We start from the raw sequence: 25,950 nt of genomic DNA, 5'->3' as shown, positions 1-25,950 counted from the left end.
ATATAAAGGCGGGCGCCACGGCCCGCGATGCCATAACTCTCCGGGTGGCTAGGGCAGTAGTTTTGTGTTATGTGTGACGTCGTAGACACTGCTAGTCGCATAGGTCGACCCAGAACAGGTTGGTGTGCCAGATGAGAACAGGGTTTGTGCGAATTGGTGGTTGTGGGGGTCAGCGGTAATTGATTGGCTTTCAGGAGAGGTGAGGGTTGAGGGTGCCTGGGTGAGGCCTAGGTGAGCAGATGCTGAGCCCAGGGGATGGACTCCAGCATGAGCCGGGTCCCAGGTGGCCTCTGGCTGAAGACGAGAACACTTCAGCCCTGGCCTCAGTCGCTGCCCTTGAGTGCCCCCGATGGGCACCGCCCCTTGCGTTTGAGGCCTTCACTAGTTCTCTGTTGGCCTCAAGGCCTCAGTCTTACCACGGTACAGCTGCACCGGGAGACTTGACAGGCTAAGGCTTGAGGTGGGCCTGTTTTTGGGTGCTGCAACAGGAGTCCTAAACGCACAGCGGTCCCGTGTCCCCAAGGCCAGGTGAGCGGGAAGAGAACGGAGCGAATCTGCCACCAGGCTTGGAGTTCTGAAGGGGAACTAGGAAGACTTTTCTACCTTCACAGCATTTTACAGGGCTGAATGAGACTGCCATTTCCTAAATATGAACACCTTTTTTTTCAGGCTATAGAATGAAATCTTCAGAAAACAACAGATATTTTGACAGCAGTAACGCCAGACCCTTTTTTGTGCAGGCCATGGCCCAGCATCCTTACCTGAGTCCCTGGTACCAGCATCCCATCTATCATCCATTCTCTGCTCCTGGGGCAGGTAAGGGATCTAAGAAGGTTCAGTGAGATTAGGGACCCTCCCTGTAAACCAATGCCTGTAGGTTTTCTAGTACTTTTCTCTATTACCTCCCTTCTCAGCCTGTCCTCTCCCAGAAGAGATTGTGGCAGCAAACGGGCAGCTTTTGAAGTTCGGATTAACAGGTAACATTTGCATTCTAGCAATATGCCGGTTACTCTGCTAGAAATGGGTTCCCTCATTAGACCTCTCAACAATCCCATGAGCTAGGTACTGCTGCTCTTGTTCTTTCATAAATGAGGGACCTGAGGCTCAATCAGTGACTAGCCCAGGGTCACACAGGAGCCAACCCCAAAATAATCTTGTGTTCTGAGAGCAGTCAGATTGGAAGAGGTTAGACATCCTAGTCCTTTAATGTTTTCATCAAGGCCTAAAGATTTCAAAAGCTTACGCTGAGGTCAGAAAACTATTTTGGGGGAAGAAAGACAAGTAAGACTTGAAAATGTAAGGTAGACATCCAGGATTTCATTCATTACAGGGCAGTGCAGGGATGTAGGCAGAGTGGGAGGATCCTGGGGGTAATTCTTCCTTCTTACATCTCCCGTAGTAGGAATAATGTTAAGCTTCTGTGTACTGTGCTGTAGAGACAGCATGTTGTGTACATTGTGCAGCTGTTTTCCAACTAGAAAACTAGGTGTGATAAAGGACTGCTTTTGAGTTCATCAACTGTTTCCAGCTGGGTAGTAGAACCTCCAAGTCCTCCAAGGAGCTGCTAGTGGCACCATTTCAGAACTGGAGTCAGAGCAAGAAGGTGTTCTGTGGGCATGTGTCCTCTGACTTCACTGTGTCTCCAGTGAGACAGACTACCTGGCCGATTTTGGACTTGCACTACCACATGAGCCAATTCCTTAAAGAAATTTTCCTGTACAAACACCCCTTGCCTCTTTCGCGGGGGATGTCTAATACAGATACTGAAATGGTGCAAAAGAAGAAGTTGTAGGAGGAAAACTCTTGACTATAGAGGTGGAAAATTCCTGAGGGAAACAAACGACATATTGTATCTTAAACCTTCTTTGAGTTAAAAGGCTGAGACCTTACAGACCTATGGTTTTTCCACGTCATGGAAACCTCCTCTTGAGGTTTAAAATATTTGTTCTTGAGAGTTGTGGTTTAGGAGAATGAAAGTGTGATGACTGGGAGTAAGAATAAGATATTATTTTTAAATCGCAGCCTCACTTAGATTTTGGTGAAAAATAAATTTATAGGGTTTATTGTCTGCATAACCTGGAATTTCAAGAGGGAAGCCATGGTCTGGCTCCAGACGGAATCAAAGGACATGATCCATCATTGAGTCTTTCTCCCTCCATTCTAGGTTTTGATTTCTCTGTGTTGGTCTCAACCTCAACCATCACTTCAAAGTGACAATGATGGTCAGAGCATTTCCAGGCCTATAATGATTTTACGGCTACTGATCCCAGAGAGGAGTCCTCTCTTCCAAAAGTTTCAACTGAAGTTCCAAAACTGCCTCTCTTTGGTTTGGCTTTATCACATGCCCTGTCTGTTTTAACTAGCAAACAGTGTGGACAGAGAGGGATGGTCTCCAGTTTCAGTAGGGCTCGAGGGCCTATTAACCATAGAAGACAGAGTGGATGGATGCTGGCTCTAGAAAAGATATTGATAGAGTGACAGAGGATAATTTATACCATTTTTGGATAATAAGCTAGAAAGAGAAGAATTTATTGGAAGTTAAATGGCCTTGATTAATTGTATATTAAACACCATAGCTGTCATGGTCAAAGTGTAGAGCTGTTAGTCAGGTGAATTAAGCATGAGCTCAGCAAGTGGACTCAAAGTATCCTAGTTGTGTTAAACTGAAAGGCAAATTCTCATGATTTATTGGTACCTAGTCATTTTGAGTAGGAATTATTCAGAATGAGAGGCATGACTACTCTCTAAATAACAGAACATCTTTTAGCTGAAAGTGGCTAAGTTGTTTATTGAAAAAGTGACCAAATGAATATGGTTAAAAGTTAAAGTCATATGCAAACATGGAATGAAGTCTCTCCCTCTGGCTTCTTTTTCCCAGTCTCCCAGTACTCTTCTCAAAGGCAGAGTGTTAACGAGTAATTGGGTATCTTTCGAAATGTATTCTGTACGTATCAAGGATCTCTACCTCTACTTTTTTCAAGGTTTTATTTTTTAGAGCACTTTTAGAATCAAAAACAGACGGAGCATAAGTGAAGATTCCCCAGATATTTAACCATGTATGGCCTCTCCCATTATCAACATTCCCTACCAGGTGGATACATACATTGTAATCATTGAACCTACAGTGACATGTTGTCATGCAAAGAGCATAGTTTCCTCTTGGTGCTGCATGTATGGTTTGGGATAAAGGCATCCCGACAGGAGTCCATCATCATAACTATTCTACTAAAGAGTTTTACTGCCCTGAAAGGCCCCTCCGCTATTCGTGGCTCCATCTTCCCTTCCCCTGGCAATCACCAGTCTTTTTACTGTCTCCATAGCATGGCTTATTCCAGAATCCTATCATTGGAATCCTACAGTATGTAGCTTTTCAGTTTGTCTTCAAAAGAAGTAATAGGCATTTCAGGTTCATTCCCTCATGTGTTTTCATAACTGGACAATTCATTCCTATTTACTGCTGAAATAATTCTCCCTCGTGTGAATGTACAACACTTTATATGCTCTCTCGCCTCCTGAAGGATATGAGATGACCCAGGTTTTGGTAATAGAGTTTCTTTTTTGGTTGCCCTTTGTTATTTTTTTTTTTAAATTATTTTTTATTGAAGGGTAGTTGACACACAGTATTACATTAGTTTCAGGTGTACAACACAGTGATTCAGCATTTATATACATGATAATTTTAGCTACCAGCTATCACCATACAAAGTTGTTACAATATTTTGACTATATTCCTTATGCTATACATTACACCCCGGTTACTTATTTATTTTACAATTGTAAGTGTGTACTTTTTTTTTTTTTTATAGGGCATCTCTCGTATTTATTGATCAAATGGTTGTTAAAAACAATAAAATTCTGTATAGGGGGGTCAATGCTCAATGCACAATCATTAATCCATCTCAAGCCTAATTCTCATCAGTCTCCAATCTTCTGAAGCATAATGAACAAGTTCTTACATGGTGAACGAATTCTTACATAGCGAATAAATTCTTACATGGTGAACAGTACAAGGGCAGTCATCACAGAAACTTTCGGTTTTGATCACGCATTATGAACTATAAACAATCAGGTCAAATATGAATATTTGTTTGATTTTTATACTTGATTTATATGTGGATCCCACATTTCTCCCTTTATTATTATTATTATTTTTATTTTTAATAAAATGCTGAAGTGGTAGGTAGATACAAGATAAAGATAGAAAACATAGTTTAGTGCTGTAAGAGGGCAAATGTAGATGATCAGGTGTGTGCCTATGGACTAAGTATTAATCCAAGCTAGACAAGGACAGCAAAACATCCACGGATGCAGAAGATTTCTCTCAAAGCAGGGGGCGGTGAGGTTCTGAGCCTCACCTCTGTTGATCCCCAATTTCTCACCTGATGGCCCCCCTGCGACTGTGCCTGTCTTAGGTTGTTCCTCCCTTGAGGAATCTTACCCGTCTCTGGCTAACCAGTCCTCTTCCGGGGCCATACAGGGAAATGTAAAGTTGGTAAGTGAGAGAGAAGTCATATTGTTTGAAAAGGTTAGCTTTTTACTTCTTTGCAGATTTATGCCCTGTGGCTTCTATGCCCAGCACTTGTCTCGAGGTATCTTTACCACCTGGAGGAATTATGATACTCGGTAAATTCGATATGAGGCACGAATTCTATTTAAGGGTTGTAATTAGGAAAGAAGAAGAAAAGCTATAGAGGTAGCATATGGAAGAAAACATGGGAGAATTGATTATTTCTTTGACATATCTTCTTGTAGAGTACCTTAAGTATGTATAGGTTTTAAACTACTAACTAATTTGCACACACATTTTAACATAATAGGAATACGGTGACATAAACAAAGCAAATCTATAATTACCATCCATCTCCAGTGAAGCCAAGAAAACCATTTAGGCCCCCTAGGCATTTGTGAAAATTTGTCTATGATATGATGGATATTGTCCAACTGTACTTGAACAGTCTGAGAGAAATCAGACAAATTAAAGCAGCCCATTTCTGGGATCTGTTCACATCCCATATGTTCTTTTAACCGTAGATAGTCTATAGTCATAAGATTTTGGAGTGCTACACCTTGCACCCCTCCCAACTCCTGGTTGAGTTCCAACAGTACAGATCTGGTCAAATTCGTTGTCTCACTGTATGTACATGCCAGCCTAGACATCTCCCTCCTCATTCCTATGGCAAGTCCAGGAGACGGTGGGCTGGATGCAGCCACAACCGCAGCATCGTCCGGATCCCTGTGGAGGCTTTTTGATGATCATCCCCCAGCACAAGTCCTCCAGAGAGTGTTGATGCTGGAAGCTCCTCCTCATATCGTATCTTAGTTCATTTTCTGGGTATCCAAGCTAGGCCTTGATCTTCTGCATAGAAACAAACAGACCCTTTGCCCACACTTTGACATGCCCTCTATACCATTGTGCAGAACTCATTGGAGGTCAGCACACAGTAACTGCTTTTTTTTTTTTTTTTTTATTAAGAGAAAGGAATATTATCAGAAAAGAGTACCTCCATAGCTGATCATCTGACACCCTTTAAGTGATCCACATTAAGGATATTTAAAGCATGCATTGATCTTGATTTACCAATAGTTTTATCCTATCAAGGAGTAATCCCCCTTTTCTTTCTTTCTTTCTTTTTTTTTTTTTTAATTTTTAATCTATACTTACATGAAGAATACTATGTTTACTATGCTCTCCCCTATATCAGGTCCCCCCTAACAACCACATTACGGTTACTGTCCATCAGCTTAGCAAAATGTTGTAGAGTCACTACTTGTCCTCTCTGTGTTGTGCAGCCCACCCTCCCCTTTCTCCCTCCCCCCCATGCATGCTAATCTTAATACCCCCCTTCTCCTTCCCCCCCCTTATCCCTCCCTGCCCACCCATCCTCCCCAGTTCCTTTCCCTTTGGTACCTGTTAGTCCATTTTTGGGTTCTGTAATTCCGCTGCTGTTTTGTTCCTTCAGTTTTTCCTTTGTTCCTATACTCCTCAGATGAGTGAAATCATTTGGTATTTCTCTTTCTCCGCTTGGCTTATTTCACTGAGCATAATACTCTCCAGCTCCATCCATGTTGCTGCAAATGGTTGGATTTTTCCACTTCTTATGGCTGAGTAGTATTCCATTGTGTATATGTACCACATATTCTTTATCCATTCATCTCCCGATGGACATTTAGGTTGCTTCCAATTCTTGGCTATTGTAAATAGTGCTGCGATAAAGATAGGGGTGCATCTGTCTTTCTCAAACTTGATTGCTGCGTTCTTAGGGTAAATTCCTAGTAGTGGAATTCCTGGGTCAAATGGTAGGTCTGTTTTGAGCATTTTGATGAACCTCCAAACTGCTTTCCACAATGGTTGAACTAATTTACATTCCCACCAGCAGTGTAGGAGGGTTCCCCTTTCTCCACAGCCTCGCCAACATTTGTTGTTGTTTGTCTTGGATGGCAGCTATCCTTACTGGTGTGAGTTGATACCTCATTGTAGTTTTAATTTGCATTTCTCTGATAATTAGCGATGTGGAGCATCTTTTCATGTGTCTCTTGGCCATCTGTATTTCTTTTTTAGAGAACTATCTGTTCAGTTCCTCTGCCCATTTTTTAATTGGGTTGTTTGTTTTTTGTTTGTTGAGGCGTGTGAGCTCTTTATATATTCTGGACATCAAGCCTTTATCGAATCTGTCATTTTCAATTATATTCCCCCATACCGTAGGGTTCCTTTTTGTTCTATTGATGGTTTCTTTCGCTTTACAGAAGCTTTTCAGCTTAATGTAGTCCCACTTGCTCATTTTTGCTGTTGTTTTCCTTGCCCGGGGAGATATGTTCAAGAAGAGGTCACTCATGTTTATGTCTAAGAGGATTTTGCCTATGTTTTTTTCCAAGAGTTTAATGGTTTCATGACTTACATTTAGGTCTTTGATCCATTTTGAGTTTACCTTTGTATATGGGGTTAGACAATGGTCCAGTTTCATTCTCCTACATGTAGCTGTCCAGTTTTGCCAGCACCATCTGTTGAAGAGACTGTCATTTCGCCATTGTATGTCCATGGCTCCTTTATCGTATATTAATTGACCATATATGTTTGGGTTAATTTCTGGAGTCTCTAATCTGTTCCACTGGTCTGTGGCTCTGTTCTTGTGCCAGTACCAAATTGTCTTGATTACTATGGCTTTGTAGTAGAGCTTGAAGTTGGGGACTGAGATCCCCCCTACTTTATTCTTCTTTCTCAGGATTGCTTTGGCTATTCGGGGTCTTTGGTGTTTCCATATGAATTTTTGAATTATTTGTTCCAATTCATTGAAGAATGTTGCTGGTAATTTGAGAGGGATTGCATCAAATCTGTATATTGCTTTTGGCAGGATGGCCATTTTGACGATATTAATTCTTCCTAGCCATGAGCATGGGATGAGTTTCCATTTATTAGTGTCCCCTTTAATTTCTCTTAAGAGTGACGTGTAGTTTTCAGAGTATAAGTCTTTCACTTCTTTGGTTAGGTTTATTCTTAGGTATTTTATTCTTTTTGAGGCAATGGTGAATGGAATTGTTTTCCTGATTTCTCTTTCTATTGATTCATTGTTAGTGTATAGGAAAGCTACAGATTTCTGTGTGTTAATTTTGTATCCTGCAACTTTGCTGTATTCCGATATCAGTTCCAGTAGTTTTGGAGTGGAGTCTTTAGGGTTTTTTATGTACAGTATCATATCATCTGCAAATAGTGACAATTTAACTTCTTCTTTACCAATCTGGATTCCTTGTATTTCTTTGTTTTGTCTGATTGCCGTGGCTAGGACCTCCAGTACTATGTTAAGTAACAGTGGAGAGAGTGGGCATCCCTGTCTTGTTCCCGATCTCAGAGGAAATGCTTTCAGCTCCTCGCTGTTCAGTATAATGCTGGCTGTGGGTTTATCATATATGGCCTTTATTATGTTGAGGTACTTGCCCTCTATTCCCATTTTGCTGAGAGTTTTTATCATGAATGGATGTTGAATTTTGTCAAATGTTTTTTCAGCATCTATGGAGATGATCATGTGGTTTTTGTCTTTCTTTTTGTTGACGTGGTGGATGATGTTGATGGATTTTTGAATGTTGTACCATCCTTGCATCCCTGGGATGAATCCCACTTGGTCATGGTGTATGATCCTTTTGATATATTGTTGAATTCTGTTTGCTAATATTTTATTGAGTATTTTTGCATCTACGTTCATCAGGCATATTGGTCTGTAATTTTCTTTTTTGGTGGGGTCTTTGCCTGGTTTTGGTATTAGGGTGATGTTGGCTTCATAGAATGAGTTTGGGAGTATTCCCTGTTCTTCTATTTTTTGGAACACTTTAAGGAGAATGGGTATTATGTCTTCTCTGTGTATCTGATAAAATTCTGAGGTAAATCCGTCCGGCCCCGGGGTTTTGTTGTTGGGTAGTTTTTTGTTTACCATTTCAATTTCTTTGCTCATAATTGGTTTGTTTAACTTTTGTGTTTCTTCCTTGGTCAGTCTTGGAAGGTTGTATTTTTCTAGGAAGTTGTCCATTTCTCCTAGGTTTTCCGGCTTGTTGGCATATAGGTTTTCATAGTATTCTTTAATAATTCTTTGTATTTCTATGGAGTCTGTCGTGATTTTTCCATTCTCTTTTCTGATTATGTTGATTTGTGTTGATTCTCTTTTTCTCTTAATAAGTTTGGCTAGAGGCTTATCTATTTTGTTTATTTTCTCAAAGAACCAGCTCTTGGTTTCGTTGATTTTTGCTATTGTTTTATTCTTCTCAATTTTGTTTATTTCTTCTCTGATCTTTATTATGTCCCTCCTTCTGCTGACTTTAGGCGTCATTTGTTCTTCTTTTTCCAGTTTCGATAATTGTGATGTTAGACTATTCATTTGGGATTGTTCTTCCTTCTTCAAGTGTGCCTGGATTGGTATATACTTTCCTCTTAAGACTGCTTTCGCTGTGTCCCACAGAAGTTGGGCCTTTGTGTTGCTGTTGTCATTTGTTTCTATATATTCCTTGATCTCTATTTTGATTTGTTCATTGATCCATTGATTATTTAGTCGCATGTTGTTAAGCCTCCATGTGTTTGTGAGCCTTTTTGTTTTCTTTGTAGAATTTATTTGTACTTTTATACCTTTGTGGTCTGAAAAATTGGTTGGTAGAATTTCAATATTTTGGAATTTACTGAGGCTCTTTTTGTGAGCTAGTATGTGGTCTATTCTGGAGAATGTTCCATGTGCACTTGAGAAGAATGTATATCCTGTTGCTTTTGGATGTAGAGTTCTATAGATGTCTATTAGGTCCATCTGTTCTAGTGTGTTGTTCAGTGCCTGTGTGTCCTTACTTATTTTCTGCCCGGTGTATCTATCCTTTGGGGTGAGTGGTGTGTTGAAGTCTCCTAAAATGAATGCATTGCAGTCTATTTCCCTCTTTAGTTCTGTTAGTATTTGTTTCACATATGCTGGTGCTCCTGTGTTGGGTGCATATATATTTAGAATGGTTATATCCTCTTGTTGGACTGAGCCCTTTATCATTATGTAGTATCCTTCTTTATCTCTTGTTACTTTCTTTGTTTTGAAGTCTATTTTGTCTGATATTAGTACTGGAACCCCTGCTTTCTTTTCACTGTTATTTGCCTGAAATATGTTTTTCCATCCCTTGACTTTTAGTCTATGCTTGTCTTTGTGTTAAGGGTGAGTTTCTTGTAAGCAGCATATAGATGGATCTTGCTTTTTTATCCATTCTATTACTCTGTGTCTTTTGATTGGTGCATTAAGTCCATTTACATTTAGGGTGACTATTGAGAGATATGTACTTATTGCCATTGCAGGCTTTAGATTTGTTGTTACCAAAGGTTGAAGGTTAGCTTCTTTAGTATCTTACTGTCTAACTTAGCTCGCTTAGTGAGGTGTTATATACACTGTCTAGAGATTCTTTTCTTCTCTCCCTTCTTGTTCCTCCTCCTCCATTCTTCATATGTTGTGTGTTTTGTTCTGTGCTCTTTTTAGGAGTGCTCCCCTCTAGAGCAGTCCCTGTAGGATGCCCTGTGGAGGTGGTTTGTGGGAAGCAAATTCCCTCAGCTTTTCGTTGTCTGGGAATTGTTTAATCCCGCCATCATATTTAAATGATAGTCGTGCTGGATACAGTATCCTTCGTTCAAGGCCCTTCTGTTTCATTTTATTAAGTATATCATGCCATTCTCTTCTGGCCTGTAGGGTTTCTGTCGAGAAGTCTAATGTTAGCCTGATGGGTTTTCCTTTATAGGTGACGTTTTTCTCTCTAGCTGCCTTTAAAACTCTTTCCTTGTCCTTGATCCTTGCCATTTTAATTACTATGTGTCTTGGTGTTGTTCTCCTTGGATCCTTTCTTTTGGGGGTTCTGTGTAATTCCATGGTCTGTTCGATTATTTCCTCCCCCAGTTTGGAGAAGTTTTCAGCAATTATTCAAAGAGACTTTCTATCCCTTTTCCTCTGTTTTTTCTTCTGGTACCCCTATAATACGAATAGTATTCCTTTTGGATTGGTCACATAGTTCTCTTAGTGTTGTTTCATTCCTGGAGATCCTTTTATCTCTCTCTATGTCAGCTTCTATACGTTCCTGTTCTCTGGCTTCTATTCCTTCAATAGCCTCTTGCATCTTATCCATTCTGCTTATAAATCCTTCCAGGGATTGTTTCACTTCTGTGATCTCCTTCCTGACATCTGTGATCTCCCTCTGGACTTCATCCCATTGCTCTTGCATTTTTCTCTGCATCTCATCCTATTGCTCTTGCATTTTTCTCTGCATCTCTGTCAGCATATTCATGATTTTTATTTTGAATTCTTTTTCAGGAGGACTGGTTAGGTCTGTCTCCTTCTCAGGTATTGTCTCTGTGATCTTTGTCTGCCTGTAGTTTTGCCTTTTCATGGTGATAGAGATAGTTTGCAGAGCTGGTACGAGTGACCACTGGAAGAGCTTCCTTTCTTGTTCGTTTGTGGCCTTCCTCTCCCCCTTCACAAGGCGCTGGGTTCTTCCAGGTGTGGATTTGGTCTAGATGTTGTCCTGTGTCCTCTGGTCTTTATTTTAGGAAGAGTTTTCTTTGTTATATTTTCATAGCTCTATGTATTTTTGGGAGGAGATTTCCACTGCTCTACTCACGCCGCCATCCTGGCTCCGCCCCCCCTTTGTTATTTTTTATTAAGGTATCATTGATATACACTCTTATGAAGGTTTCACAAGAAAAGCAGAGTGGTTATTACATTAACCCTTGTTACCAAGTCCCCCCCTATTCCCCTTGCAGTCAGTGTCCATCAGTGTAGTAAGATGTCACAGAGTCAATATTTGTCTTCTCTCAGCTACTGTCTTCCCTGTGACCCCCCACACACTATGTGCACCAATCATAATAGCCCACAATCCCCTTCTCCCTCCCTCCCCACCCACCCTTCCCCACCCCTACCCTTTGGTAACCACTAGTCCTTTCTTGGAGTCTGTAAGTTTGCTGCTATTTCGTTCCTTCAGTTTTACTTCGTTGTTATACTCCACAAATGATGGCAATCATTTGGTACTTGTCTTTCTCTGCCTGACTTATTTCACTGAACATAATACCCTCATCCATGTTGTTGCAAATGGTAGGATTTTTTTCTTTCTTATGGTTGAATAGTATTCCGTTGTATATATGTATTACTTCTTCATTATCCATTCATCTACTGATGGGCACTTAGGTCGCTTCCATGTCTTGGCTATTGTAAATAGTGCTGCAATAAACATAGTGATGAATGGGTCTTTTTGAATCTGAGTTGATGTTTTCTTTAGGTAAATTCCTAGGAGTGGAATTCCTAGGTCAAATGGTATTTCTATTTTTAGTTTTTTGAGGAACCTCCCTCCATATTGCTTTCCACAATGGTTGAACTAATTTACATTTCCACCAGCAGTGTAGGAGGGTTCCCCTTTCTCTGTATTCTTGCCAGCATTTATTGTTCCTACTCTTTTCTTTGTTGGCCATCCTAATTGGTGTGAGGTGATATCTCATTGTGGTTTTAATTTGCATTTCCCTGATAATTAGTGATGTGGAGCGTCTTTTCATGTGCCTGTTGGCCACCTGAATTTCTTCTTTGGAGAAGTGACCATTCATATCCTCCACACATTTTTTAATAGGGTTATTTGCTTTTTGGGTGAGTTCTTTATATATTTTGGATGTTAACCCCTTTTTGGATGTGTCATTTACAAATATATTCTCCCATACTTTTTGTTCTGCTGATGTTGTCCTTTGCTATAAAGAAGCTTTTTAGCATGATGTAGTCATGTTCATTTTTTGATTTTGTTTCCCTTGCCTGAGGAGATGCATTCAGGAAAAAGTTGCTCATGTTTATTTTCAAGAGATTTTTGCCTTTGTTTACTTCTAAGAGTTTTATGGACTTATGACTTACATTCAGGTCTTTGATCCACTTTGAGTTTACTTTTGTATATGGGTTTATACAATAATCCACTGTCATTCTCTAACATGTATCTGTCCAGTTTTCCCCACACCTGTTGTTGAAGAGGCTGTCATTTCCCCATTGTATGTCCATGGCTCCTTTATCGTATATTAATTGACCATATGTGGTTGGGTTTATAACTGGGCTCTCTAGTCTGTTCCATTGATCTATGGTTCTGTTCTTGTGACAGTACCAAATTGTCTTGATTACTGTGGCTTTGTGGTAGAACTTGAAGTTGGGGAGCGTAATCCCTCCAGCTTTATTCTTCCTTCTCAGGATTGCTTTGGTTATTCGGGGTCTTTTGTGATTCCATAATAATTTTAGAATTATTTTCTCTTGTTCATTGAAGAATGCTGTTGGTATTTTGATAGGGATTCCATTGAATCTGTAGATTGCTTTAGGCAGGATGGCCATTTGACAATATTAATTCTTCCTATCCATGAGCATGGGATTTGTTTCCATTTATTGGTATCTTCTTTAATTTCTCTCATGAGTGTCTTGTAGTTTTCAGAGTATAGATAGGTCTTTCACTTCCTTGGTTAGGTTTATTCCTAGGTATTTTATACTTTTTGATGCAATTGTGAATGGAATTGTATTCCTGATTTCTCTTTCTGCTAGTTCATCATTAGTGTATAGGAATGCAACAGATTTCTGGGTATTAATTTTGTATCCTCCAACTTTGCTGAATTCATATATTAGATCTAGTAGCTTTGGAGTGGAGTCTTTAGGGTTTTTTATGTACAATATCATGTCATCTGCAAACAGTGACAGTTTAGCTTCTTCTTGCCAGTCTGTATGCCTTTTATTTTGCTCTGTTGTCTGATTGCCGTGGCTAAGACCTCCAGAACTATGTTGAATAAAAGTGGAGAGAGTGGGCATCCTTGTCTTATTCCTGATCTTAAAGGAAAAGCTTTCAGCTTCTCTCTGTGAAGTATGATGTTGGTTGTGGGCTTGTCATATATGGCCTTTATTATATTGAGGTACTTGCCCTCTATACCCATTTTGTTGAGAGTTTTTATCATGAATGTATGTTGAATTTTGTTGAATGCTTTTTGCATCTATGGAGATGATCATGTGGTTTTGTCTTCTTTTGTTGATGTGGTGGATGATTTTGATGGATTTTTGAATGTTGTACCATCCTTGCAACCCTGGAATAAATCCTATTTGATTATGATGGATGATCTTTTTGATGTATTTTTGAATTCAGTTTGCTAATATTTTGTTGAGTATTTTTGCATCTATGTTCATCAGGGATATTGGTCTGTAATTTTCTTTTTTTGTGGTGTCTTTGTCTGGTTTTGTTATTAGGGTGATGCTGGCCTCGTAGAAAGAGTTTGGGAGTATTCCTTCCTCTTCTACTTTTTGGAAAACTCTAAGGAGAGTGGGTATTAGGTCTTCACTAAACGTTTGATAAAATTCAGCAGTGAAGCCATGTGGTCCAGGTGATTTGTTCTTAGGTAGTTTTTTGATTTCCAATTCAATTTCCTGGCTGTTCATCTATTCTGATTTTCTGTTTCTTCCTCAGTCAGCCTTGGAAGGTTGTATTTTTCTAGATAGTTGTCCATTTCTTGTAGGTTATCCAGTTTGTTAGTACATAATTTTTCATAGTATTCTCTCATAATTCTTTGTATTTCTATGGTGTCCATAGTGATTTTTCTTTCTCATTTCTGATTCCGTTTGTGTAGACTCTCTTTTTTTCTTGATAAGTCTGGCTGGGGGTTCATCTATTTTGCATATTTTCTTGAAGAAAATCTCCTGTTTTCATTGATTCTTTGTATTGTTTTAATCTTCTCAATTTTATTTATTTCTGCTCTTATCTTTATTATTTCCCTCCTTCTACTGACTTTGGGCCTCATTTGTTCTTTTTCTAGTTTTTTTATTTGTGAGTTTAGACTGTTCATATGGGATTGTTCTTCTTTCCTGAGGTAGGACTAAATTGCAATATATTTTCCTCTTAGCATGGCCTTCACTGCATCCCACAGATTTTGCAGTTTTGAATTATTGTTGTCATTTGTCTCCATATATTGCTTGATCTTTGTTTTTATTTGGTCATTGATCCATTGGTTATTTAGGAGCATGTTGTTAAACCTCCATGTGTTTGTGGGATTTTTTGTTTTCCTTATGTAATTTATTTCTAGTTTCACACCTTTGTGGTTTGAGAAGCTGGTTGGTACAATTTCAATCTTTTTGAATTTACTGAGGCTCTTTTTGTGGCCTAGTATATGATCTATTCTTGAAAATGTTCCATGTGCACTTGAGAAGAATGTGTATCCTGTTGCTTTTGGATGGAGTGTTCTATAGATGTCTATTAGGTCCATGTGTTTTAATATATTGTTCATTGCCTCTGTCTCCTTACTTATTTTCTGTGAGGTTGATCTGTCCTTTGGAGTGCATGGTGTGTTGAAGTCTCCTAGAATGAATGCATTACATTCTATTCCCCCCTTTAATTCTATTCGTATTTGTTTCACATATGTAGGTGATCCTGTGTTGGATGCGTAGAGATTTATAATAGTCATATCCTCTTGTTGGACTGACACCTTTATCATTATGTAATGTCCTTCCTTGACTGTTGTTACTTTCTTTGTTTTGAAATCTATTTTGTTTGATACAATTACTACAACTCCTGCTTTTTTCTCCCTGTTAGTTGCATGAAATATCTTTCCATCCCTTTACTTTCAGTCTATGTATGTCTTTTGGTTTGAAGTGAGTCTGTTGTAGGCAGCATATAGACCGGTCTTGTTTTTTTTTGTTTTTTGTTTCTATGTTGGTAATAATATACAATCAGATGAGCAACATTGTGGTTACTAGATTCCCCCCATTATCAATTCCGCACCACATACCCCATTACAGTCGATGTCCATCAGCATAGTAAGATGCTATAGAGTCACTACTTGTCTTCTCTGTGCTATATTGCCTTCCCCGTCTCCCCCTCATGTTAGGTGTGCTAATTGTAATGCCCCTTATTCCCCTTCTCTCTCTCTTCCCACCAACCCTCCCCAGTCCCTTTCCCTTTCGTAACTGTTAGTCCATTCCTGGGTTCTGTGAGTCTTCTGCTGTTTTGTTCCTTCAGTTTTTTCTTTGTTCTTATGCTCCAGAAATGAGTGAAATCATTTGGTACTTTTCTTTCTCTGCCTGGCTTATTTCACTGAGCATAATACCCTCTCCTCCATCCATGTTGTTGCAAATGTTGCATGTTGTTTTCTTTGGGTCTTGTTTTGTTATCCATTCAGTGACTCTGTGTCTTTTGATTAGTGCATTCAGACCATTTACATTTAGGGTGATTATAGATAGGTATGTATTTATTGCCACTGCAAGCTTTCGATTCTTGGTTACAAAAGGTTCAAGGGTAATCCTCTTACTATCTAACAGTCTAATTTAACTCACTTAACTCACTTAGTGTGCTGTTACAAACACAACCTAAAGGTTCTTTTTTTTCCTCCTCTTTCTTCCACCTCCGTTGTTTATGTATTAACTATCATATTCCGTATTCTTTGTCTATTCCTTGATTAACTTTGGGTGTAGTTGTTTGCATCTGCTTAGCAATTAATTGTTCTGCTTTCTTTCCTGTGGTTTTATTTCCCCTGGTGACAACTATTTAGCCTTGGGAACACTGCCATCTACAGCAGTCCCTCCAAAATGCACTGTAGAGTTGTTTTTTGGGGAGGTAAATTCTCTCAGCTTTTGCTTATCTGGAAATTGTTTAATCCCTCCTTAAAATTTAAATGTTAATCCTGTCAGGTAAAGTATTCTTGGTTCAAGGCCCTTTTGTTACATTGCATTAAATATATCATGCCACTCCCTTCTGGCCTGTAATGTTCCTGTTGAGAAGTCTGATGATAGCCTGATGGGATGTCCTTCATAGGTGATCTGTTTTCTCTCTCTAGCTGCTTTTGTAAGTCTGTCCTTATCCTTGATCTGTGCCATTTTAATTATTATATGTCTTGGTGTTATCTTCCTTGGTTCCTTTGTGTTGGGAGATCTGTGCATCTCCATGGCCAGAGAGACTATCTCCTTCCCAGATTGGGGAAGTTTTCAACAATTACCTCCTTTTAGACACTTTCTATCCTTTTTTTTCTCTCTTCCTCTTCTGGTATCCCTACAATATGCATATTGTTTTGTTTGGATTTGTCACACAGTTCTCTCAATATTCTTTTATTCTTAGAGATCTTTTTTTCTTTCTGCTTACTGTCTCTTCTACTACATGTGATCTGTTTTTAAATCCCTCCATTGTATGTTTCATTTTAGATATAGAATTTCTTAATGATTGAATCTCCTGCTTAAATTTGTCCCTGAGTTCTTGAATACTTTTTTTTTTACCTCCATGAGCATGTTTATGATTTTTATTTTGAATTCTGTTTCAGGAAGATTGGTGAGCTCAGTTTCACTTCGGCCTTTTTCTGGTGTTTGTGAGATTTTTATCTGAACCAGGTTCCTTTGATGTTTCATATTTGTATGTGGTGACCTCTAGTTCCCAGAAGCTCTAGTCTCTGGAGCCCCTCAGCCTCTGGAGAGATGTCGGGGTTCACAGGGGAGGGGCACTGGTGCCTAGAGGGAGGAAAGAGCTGTTTCCTGCTTCCCGGCTGCAGTGCCTCTCTCCACTGTCAGAACTGGGCTGAATACACAGGTGTAAGCCTCTGTGCTTTGCATCTATAGCTGGCATTGTCACAGCCTCCCTCTAGCTGGTCTGATGCCAGGGCAAGGACTGCCAGTTTGTGAGCCGGTCGTGGCAGGCCTGGAGGAAGGTGCAGCCAGCTGTGTATCACAGTGGGGGGGTCCCAGAGCTGATTAGCCAGCCAGGAGGATGGAGTGCCTGAACCTCCCAAAAGTTCCCAACCTGCTGGGCAGAGCACACCCAGACAGCCTTGTCCACCTATCCCTTCTGCACAGCAAGCTCCATGGAAACCCCGCTCCTTCAGCAGCCCTCTCGCTGCTAGGAAGCCTCTCAGGCCACTCGCTTTTCCTTTGTCCCAGAGCAGCTGGATGTTGATCCCTGTCCTCCACAAATGGCTGAAATCTCAGTCTCTCCAAGTATTCTGCCTGTCTTAGCTTTCCAACCCCTCTAATCTCCAGAGCACCATGCAATGTAGGTTTGTGCTCCCAAAGCAGATCTCCAGGGCTGCTATTCAGCAGTCCTAGGCTTCCACACCTTCCCAGCTCCATTTCTCTTCCTCCTGGCAGTGAGTTGGGGTAGGGAAAGTGCTTGGGTCTTGCCAAATCAAGGCTTTGGTATGTTACCCTGTTTCATGAGGTCTGCTCTGTTCTCCAGGTGTATGCAGACTGACATAGCCTTCTTTCCTGTTGCTTTTTTAGGATTAGTTGTATTAACCGTATTTTCATGTTATATATGATTTTGGGAGAAGTTCTCTGTATCACTTCTCATACCATCTTCAATATTCCCTCTTGGTTTGGTAATATTCTATGTTTAACTTTGTAAAAGAAGGCCAGACTGTCTTCCAGAGGGGCCGTGTCATTATTTCTTGATGACATGATGTGGAGTATCTTTCACATGTTCATTTTCCATCTGTGCATCTTCTCTGGTGAGGTGTTTGTTAAGGTCTACAATCACATTGTAAGGTCAGATTATTTTCTTAACGTATTAAGGGTTCTTCGTATATAAGTGTACCTTGTTTTACTGCATTTTGCAGAAGTCGTGTTTTTACAAATTTAAGGTTTGGCAACCCTGCGTCCAGCAGATCTGTTGGTGTCATTTTTCCAACAGCATTTGCTCACTTCATGTCCTTCCTACATTTTATAATTCTCATAATATTTCATAATTTTACATGGCATTTGTGATATTGGTGATTTCACTCATGAAAGCTCAGATAATATTTAGAGTGTTTTAGTAATACAGCATATTAATTAAGATATGCATGTTGTTAGACATAATGGTATCACACACTTCAAAGACTAGAGCAGAGTTAAACATAACTTTTATATGTGTTGGGACCAAAAAATTCACTGGAATTTCTGGTAATATCTGCTCCATGGCGGTGGTCTGGAACCAAACCTGAAATTTTTCTGAGGTAACACCTGTATTTTGGATAATAGTTCTTTGTCAGATACGTGTTGTTCAAATAGTTAAACCCAGTCTTCTCTCTCAATGGCTTGTCTTTTCATTTGATTGTCTTTGGCAGAGTTTATTTTAATAATGAGATCCATCTTAGCAGTTCATACATGAATTGAGCCATTGTTGTTTCTAAAAGTCATCACCATACTTAAGGTCATTGTGTTTTACCTGTGTTATCTTCTAGGAATTTTATAGTTTAAAATTTATAGTTTCGCATTTTATGTTTAGATTTGTGGTCCATTTTGAGTGAATTTTTGCAAAGGGTATAAAATCTGCCTAGATGAATTATTTTGCATGTGAATGTCCAGTTCCAGAACCATTTGTTGATTAGTGTTGGCATGGTACATCTTTCTCCATATACTTCTAATCCTGGTGTTTATATTTAAAGTGAGTATTTTTGGAGGCAGTAGGTAGCTTTTAGTGCGCCTTGTAATGTTTTCAGACATTATGTGATGGATAAAAGAAAGAGCTCTAAACAAGACTTGAGTAATGTGGTGTGCAGTAATGTGGTGGTGGAGGTGGGGAAAGATCATAGTCCTATGGTTATCAAAGGAACATAATTAGGTCTGAGTCTTTTAGTGAGATTATGCCTTTGGACTGTGAACTACACATGCTTTATTTCTCCCCTCTGATTGGATTGGAAAAGGTGAGTGTCGGCTGGAGAAAATTATTTCCCTTTTCCCCACATCCGTTGGGCTCTCGTTAACTGGTGTCTTAGGTCTGGCCTTGTTAAGAACAGTTCTGGTATATGTCACACTGGCTCCTTTGCCCCTCTCGCTGAGGAAAGCATAGGGGATTTTTCTCCTAGAATTACTGTGAGAAAATGGCTGAGCTAGGTTTTTCTTCCTGTTGGCCAGCATCTCCCATTTCCCCCACCAACTAGCCCCTGACAACTGCCATTCTACTGTTACTGAGTTCATGTTTTCTAGATTTTACATACAAGTGAGATGGTGTTTGTCTTTGTCTGTCTGAGTGATTTCTTTTAGAAAATGCCCTCAGGGTTCAGCTGTTGTCACAAGTGAAAGGATTTTCTTTGAAAAAGTGAATTAGATTTGGTACCAGTTGAAAGGGGTTGGGAAGGATGACTCAGAAAAGGGAAGGGAAGAATGGTGTCAGTGGGGAACCCTTGTATAGTTTGCATCGTGGTGTTAGTGGGAGAGTAATGAGATGATTTACAATGAGAGACTCGATAGAGGGCCTTTGTCTCATCCCAAGGAACACGGTCATTATTTCCCATTCCCTGACAGGCCATAATAAGCCATTCAGATACTGTACATGCAATGAGCATTCAAAGTTGGGTCAGAGATCCAAGCAGTATGGATTACAGACCTGTGATGTCAGGGAAGTCAAGAAACTTAACTAGTAATCAGGGAAAAACTTGGGAGAGGACTTAAGTCCTTCTCATTGGTAACCTAAGAGGGAAGACATGAGAAAGAGCAGCCATTTTGCTGAGGAGGGAGGGTGAAAAACTAACAACTTTAACACCCATGATTTTGCAGTGGGTGAGTGGATAGTGGTCCTGAGATGGGGTCTAAAGGCAGGCACCTGCTACTAAGTATTCTGTTCTACTGTCTTACACAGTGAACTGTGTATGGTGGGACTTTACTGGGGAAGTGATCTGTCTCTGTCCTTACATGAACTTCATTGTGTTGGTTTCTAATCTTTTAAGACAGTGTTTAACTACAAGCTAAGACCTGCCTCCTTTCAATGAAGGGAAGAACCCTTATGCTTGTACACATGCCAGGTACAAGAGGCATTTTGATACATTCTGTAGCAGTGCAGTTGAGTTCCTAAGATCTGCTTCACCCTCCTGATTAAATTGCCTCATGAACATTGAATATAACTAATGCTTCTTGTGTATACTCAATAGAAATTTTATCTTGATTTGCCAATTGTATGGATTTGTCTTGCACAATCAAATGCCTTTTCCAAAAAATGTACTTATGAGAGAGAAATGTCTGGCATGTGGTGTTTACCACTGAGGAGTGGAAATGGGGGGAGAAAAATAAATGTGAATGAATAGTGTTGAACAAGTAGATTTAGAAAGGCTTCTACTCCCCTTTCTCTGTAAGGCCTGACATGTAGTATTGTTTCTGTAGCTACAACAGTCCATGAGAGTGTGTATTTGGTCTTTTGTAAGGAGTCACTAAGTACCAGTGACTGCTACGTGCTGACTTAGTGATGGCCTGACACCCAATTAGTCAGAGCAGAAGATGCCTATCTAGTGCTGAAGAAGGGTTCTGGAGCCCCACTGTTCCAGTCATTGCCCCTTCCCTTCCTTGTTGCATCCAGGGTACACCCAGGGAGGAACTGGGGGCCATTAGCTACCACCTGGCAGGGAGGAGACTCAGTTGGCGTGGACACATAGGTGTGTGCTGGCTGAATGTTGTGACTAGCCGCAGGAGACCAAACAGCTAACCACTACATTCTCTTTCTAGGTGTCAGATATGGAAGTGTGTATTTTCCATATGCAGTGATGCTCAGCGAATATCCTGGCTTTCTCATACCTCAGTCCCTGTTGTCTACAGTTAACAGAGGACCTGTGTTTTATAACACACCACAATTCCAGCACTACAATGGCTGTGGAAAAGAAAAGAAAACAAGAGAGTGTCAAACTGAATGTCAGAAGTCTAAAAACATGAATGAAAAACAAGACAACCACTCCGAAGGCGATGGCCATGACATAGGTAGGGTGGCCAGTGTCCCTAGTACTAACACTGACAGAGAAACTGACAACATTCCTGAAGAAACACGGGGGGCCTTGTCTTGTGTTGCCCAGAAGAGGGAGCTCCATGGTAAGAGCCCTGGGGATGAAAGTCTGCAGGGAAGTGCACCTCAAAGAAGCTGTGCGTCTGAGGGAGAGAAAATGAGGATGGAAGAGGGCAAAGGATCCCCCGTCATACAATTCTGGAAGAGTTTGAAAGAAACTGTGCGTTTGTATGACCTGGCTTACGGTAAAAGCATGCCAGAGAACGGGGAGCAGCACAGTGGGATTTCACAGAGTTCTTGTGAAGGTGGTGATGTGCTCGATAACCCTCGTGAGGCTGACGAGGGCATTGCACATAAAGATGACCACAGAGCTGGTCAGTTGGAGCAGTGCCTTGTAAGATGTGAGATGTTAAAGGCAGGATCACTCATGGACATGAACTTGAATAAAGCAAGACAGGTCCTGTCGTCTCCAGGTGAAGTTAAAGACAGAAGTCAGATCCATAAGACCGTGAACTCAAACACGTCCCAGTCTGCTGGAGGTGGCGGCCAGTACCAGCAGGAAAAGCCATTCTGCTCCAGCAACGAAGGAGTTAAGGACTTGAGCCTACACTCCAAATGCCAGACCCCCCATTATGTTGAGGGAAGAATAGGAACATGTAGTGGGGATCTTGGCTCCCTTTGGAAAGTGGTTGATGAAGTGGTAGAGAGTAATAGCTACCCAGAGGTGTGTGTCTCTCCCGCTGCCTGGTCAGCCCAGTTCAACAAGATTGGTGAAGGAATCCAGTGTGATAGGAGCTGGTGGCATGAAATGGAGCAGAAGTCCTTGGGGTCGTCACCAGAAAGTCGGAAGGGAACAGTGGATTCAGGGGAGAGTAGAGATCTGGATATATATCAAGTGATGCTGAGTGACAGCTACCCTGAGTTGTGCACTTACTTGCCTCCCAGGTCACCCCAGACGAACAGGGTTCGTGAAGGAATCCAGTGTTGTCGGTGCTGCTGCCATGGAATGGAGCAGAGGTCCCCGGAGTCATCACCAGAAAGTAGTGGGAAGAGAACAGAGGAGTCAGGTGGGAGTAGGGACCTGGATGAATATGAAGTGGTGGAGAGTGACAGCTACTCCGAGATGTGTGTCCCTTCCCCTACCATGTCGGCCCCACCCAGCTATGTAGATGCGGGCATCATGTGCAATATAAGCTTGTGCCAGGGTGAGGACGTCTTGGTGAATCTTAAGGAAACTGCCCTGATAGGTGAAGGGCCATTGCCATACTGTAGAAGAAAGGGTTCTGGGAGGTCAGTCAGGAGTAGGGAACTGGTTGGTGATGAAGTGGTAGAGAGGAAAAGCTACCCCGAGTCGTGTGGACCCTCTCCTACTTGGTCGGCCCAGTTCAACAAGGTTGATGAAGGGATTCAATGTGAATTGAGCTCACAGCATGATGCAGAGCTAGAGAAGTCCTCTGAGCAGATGCTCTCTGCAGATGAAGAGTCCTCAGCAGGCTGCAAGATGAAGGGGTCAAGGGAAAAGTCAGTCAGGAATAGGAAAGTCAACACAGATGAGACTGCAGAGGTTTATAATGAAAGCTTCAAAAAGAGTGCAAAAGTTAAAAAGGTTCTGAAAGGCAGGGAACTCCAAACCCTGAGCAGCTTCTCAAATGGTAGGGCAGTTGATGTGTTGAAGAAAAATGCTGCCCTGAACACCGTACTTCCCAAGGATTCAGAGGATGGTGAGTTGGAAGAGGGAGGTGAAGATGAAATGGATGAGGTAGAGTGCCTCCTTGAAGCTAGCCCAGATAGCCCTCTGACATCTTCCAGAGGAAGGTTTTATGGCAAGGCTGGTAGGATAAGCAGAATGCCGCCAGAGAGCTCTGTCCCCCAGCTTCCCGTCTGGCCCACCGGAAATGAGTACAAGGCAAAGCATGGCCACTATGGGAGCATCCCTGTGGTCTGCAAGGCGACGGGACCGGGTGGCTGTGAGATCAACTGTGGCAGGCTGCGAATGGAATGTACCGTGGCCAAACGGGAGGGCTTGGAGTCCAGGAGAGCCTCCTGTGGACCAGTGCAGTGTAAGTGACTAATGGGCTCATTTCCTATCTGGTAGGTGAATTTGGGGTCCTGGGCACAGAGGTAGCTGTGAATCAGTAGCATTTCTCCATTTTGGAGATGTGTTCTCATTTCAGCTATGGGTCCCCATATTTGTAGGATTTGCAGAGATAATCTTAAATTCTTGCACGCTAGGAAGTTACACTCACTGAGAGCTCTAGCAGATGACTGAAAGCAGGGTGATGGTGGTAAAGGAGAATTGGGGTTGAGATAGAAAAGGAGAGATGGACATAGATCTAGCTAGAGTTGCTGAGAACGGGCAGTCCATGTGGAGGCAGTAGATTTTGATACAGATTTAGGAGTTGTGGTTTACAGTGGAAATGGACAGAAGCATGAGCTCAGATGGGCATCCAGGGCAGGTCAGTGTGTCGGCCATTTAGCCTGAGATCATCCTGTGAGCAGGGAGACTCCTGATGAGTGGGATAAAAGAGATGCTAAGCAGAACGGGGGAAAAGTCCTGTAGGCAGTAGAAGCCGATCCACACTGAGTAGACCAATGGCAGGAAGCAATGGGCTGTGGGAATCTTAACTGGCAGTGCTCTGTAGGGGAGGTGAGAATGCAGGGCACCTGCATGGCCAAAAACCAGTTGACTCAGCAGTGGATAATGGGGCTCCTAACTCAGATGGGAGTAAGAGACACGGGCATCTGAGAGGATTGCCAGTTGATTCTTAGGAAAAAAATAAAATGCTGGGATTTGAAGTTGAGTGAGTAGAGGAAATGCTGACATCCATGGAGAAGAGCTAGCTCGGGTAAGGAAGTTGTTTTGTTTCACTCTGTAGTTGTGGGTGGGAGGAGTGTGAAATTGTGAGGTGAGGCACTGGGCTAGCAGGTCATGCACACCTGGGTGAAGCTGGAGTTTGGACAGCCTTTGCTTAGGGAGAGGGGGGCTTACAGGAGGGGGCAGGCCCAAAGTAGAGCTTGGAGGAAGATTATATGTGGGTGCAAAGTGAAGTAAAGCAGGTAAGTGAGGAATGGGAAGCATGAGGGCCCCAGGGAAGTGTAATCAAGTTCCAGTCTTAGCCCCAGACTCTTCAGATTGAAGAAATACTTAAGTCTGTCCCTTCTACTTAAAAACCAGGGTATTGTCAAGTCTCAACTCTTGGCTGTTAGATGTCATGATTTTGGTTCATACTCTGATTTGGAAAGGGTTTTTTAAAGTAGGCTGATGTTGTGATACGAGCAGTGTTTTTATCTTTGGTTTGGTTTGTTGCTGCTTGTGGAGAAGGTAGGAGTGAATGTTCTGGGGCACTGCTTAGACCTCATGGTCTAAGGGGAGTCTTTGTGGAAACTCCATAATGGATGGGAGCATTCCAGATGTGTAAGCCCTAGTTCACAATGACTAACACTGTGAAGTTAATAGTTAAATTTGAACACTGGCCACCTTTATTGTTCTCAAGTCTTACTGCTTCTGCTGTCATTTCCTGTCATAGTGGATATGAATAATTTTTTCTATCTTGGGAAGTAACATTGTTCTTTATTCCCCTCCCCCAACTCTAATACTGTAATTACACAATGAAGATCTTAATTTCCAGACTGAAGGTTCTCTTATCTGCATTGTGTGCATTATTATTTTTGCCAAATGGTATCTTTTCTACTGCTAAGAGCTGTGGAATGGTATAGAATGGTATCTTAAAGTAGGTAATTTCTGTACAATTTGTTTTTGGTGTGTTTTTCCCTTTGAGTTTTATGCAACTGGTTATTTAATGTATGAAATGCATCTTCCCTCAGGTAACTGTGGGAGATCGAAAACCAAGGCACCTTACAAAGTTACAAGTAAGCAAAGAGACTGGAAGCAGTAAAGCTTTGGAAATACTCAGCAGGCACAGAGGTTGGTATTTAACTGTGTTGTTTTAATGTCCTATGATTTGCTTTTAGGACTTGGAGGGTTTTGTACTGGCTGCCTGTTCTGCCCTCAGCTAGCACTGCTGTGGGCGATCAAAAATGGCAGCATCCTAACCAGGTCATAGACATCCATCCATAGATCCTAGTTTACAAATATATCGGAGCCAAACCTTTCATTCTTGGGACACTATTTTCATGCTGGTTTTTCACATAAAATTCACCACGCTGTTGGTGACAGTATGGGTATCCAGGAGGCTTCACTCTTCCCTCATGTGTCCCAGGTTAGAGCTGGGTACTGCTAGTGTAGTATATCCCTTAAGGGGTGAATTGCAGGGCCGGCTTCCTTCCACACTGTATCTAAGCATTGAGCTTTCCTGCTGTACATGCAGCCCCACGTCTTGGGTGTTGCAGCCCCACGTCTTGGGTGTTGGTGTATCTGGAGTTTGACAGCCATTTAAAGGCCATTCCTACTCTGAACTGATCATAAAAGAAAGACTGATAAGACTAAGCTCAGGCAAAATGTCAAGACCTTTATCTTTATCCTAAAGAGAACTGAGGATATTGGCAATGATTCTCTGTATAACAGATCTTGAGTGTGTTGTACAATTTAAGGAAATGTATTCTATTGTTATTTCATAGGATACACTGCTGAGTTCCAGCTGCCAAGGAGAGCGAAATGTTCCATCATCATAATGGTTTAGAATGTATGATTTCTTGTTGAACTAGTAAAGTTGTTATATCAAAAGTAAGTTAAGAAGAGTACATTGTAAAGCCTTTGGAATTATAAGTTGTAAAAGAAAATAAATTGAG

At 41.2% G+C, this 25,950-nt stretch overlaps 1 protein-coding gene across 2 annotated transcripts; it reads left to right on the top strand.

Moving 5' to 3' along the window:
* Positions 1 to 25,950, top strand: LOC140850079 (uncharacterized). 2 transcript variants are annotated; one of them, XM_073239881.1, is made up of 5 exons: positions 1 to 118; positions 670 to 816; positions 20,931 to 23,261; positions 25,027 to 25,126; positions 25,780 to 25,950. In XM_073239881.1, exons 1-4 carry the CDS (start codon positions 70 to 72, stop codon positions 25,095 to 25,097), a joined length of 2,598 nt encoding a protein of 865 aa, XP_073095982.1. In that variant the 5' UTR covers positions 1 to 69; the 3' UTR covers positions 25,098 to 25,126; positions 25,780 to 25,950. The 2 variants fall into 2 exon arrangements, with proteins under 2 accessions (XP_073095982.1, XP_073095983.1); XM_073239882.1 differs by having other exon boundaries at positions 2 to 118; positions 741 to 816.

The sequence above is a fragment of the Manis javanica genome, chromosome 6 (genome assembly GCF_040802235.1).
Source record: "Manis javanica isolate MJ-LG chromosome 6, MJ_LKY, whole genome shotgun sequence".
Classification (NCBI taxonomy): Eukaryota; Metazoa; Chordata; class Mammalia; order Pholidota; family Manidae; genus Manis; species Manis javanica.
This window is presented reverse-complemented; position numbering and strand designations above follow the sequence as displayed.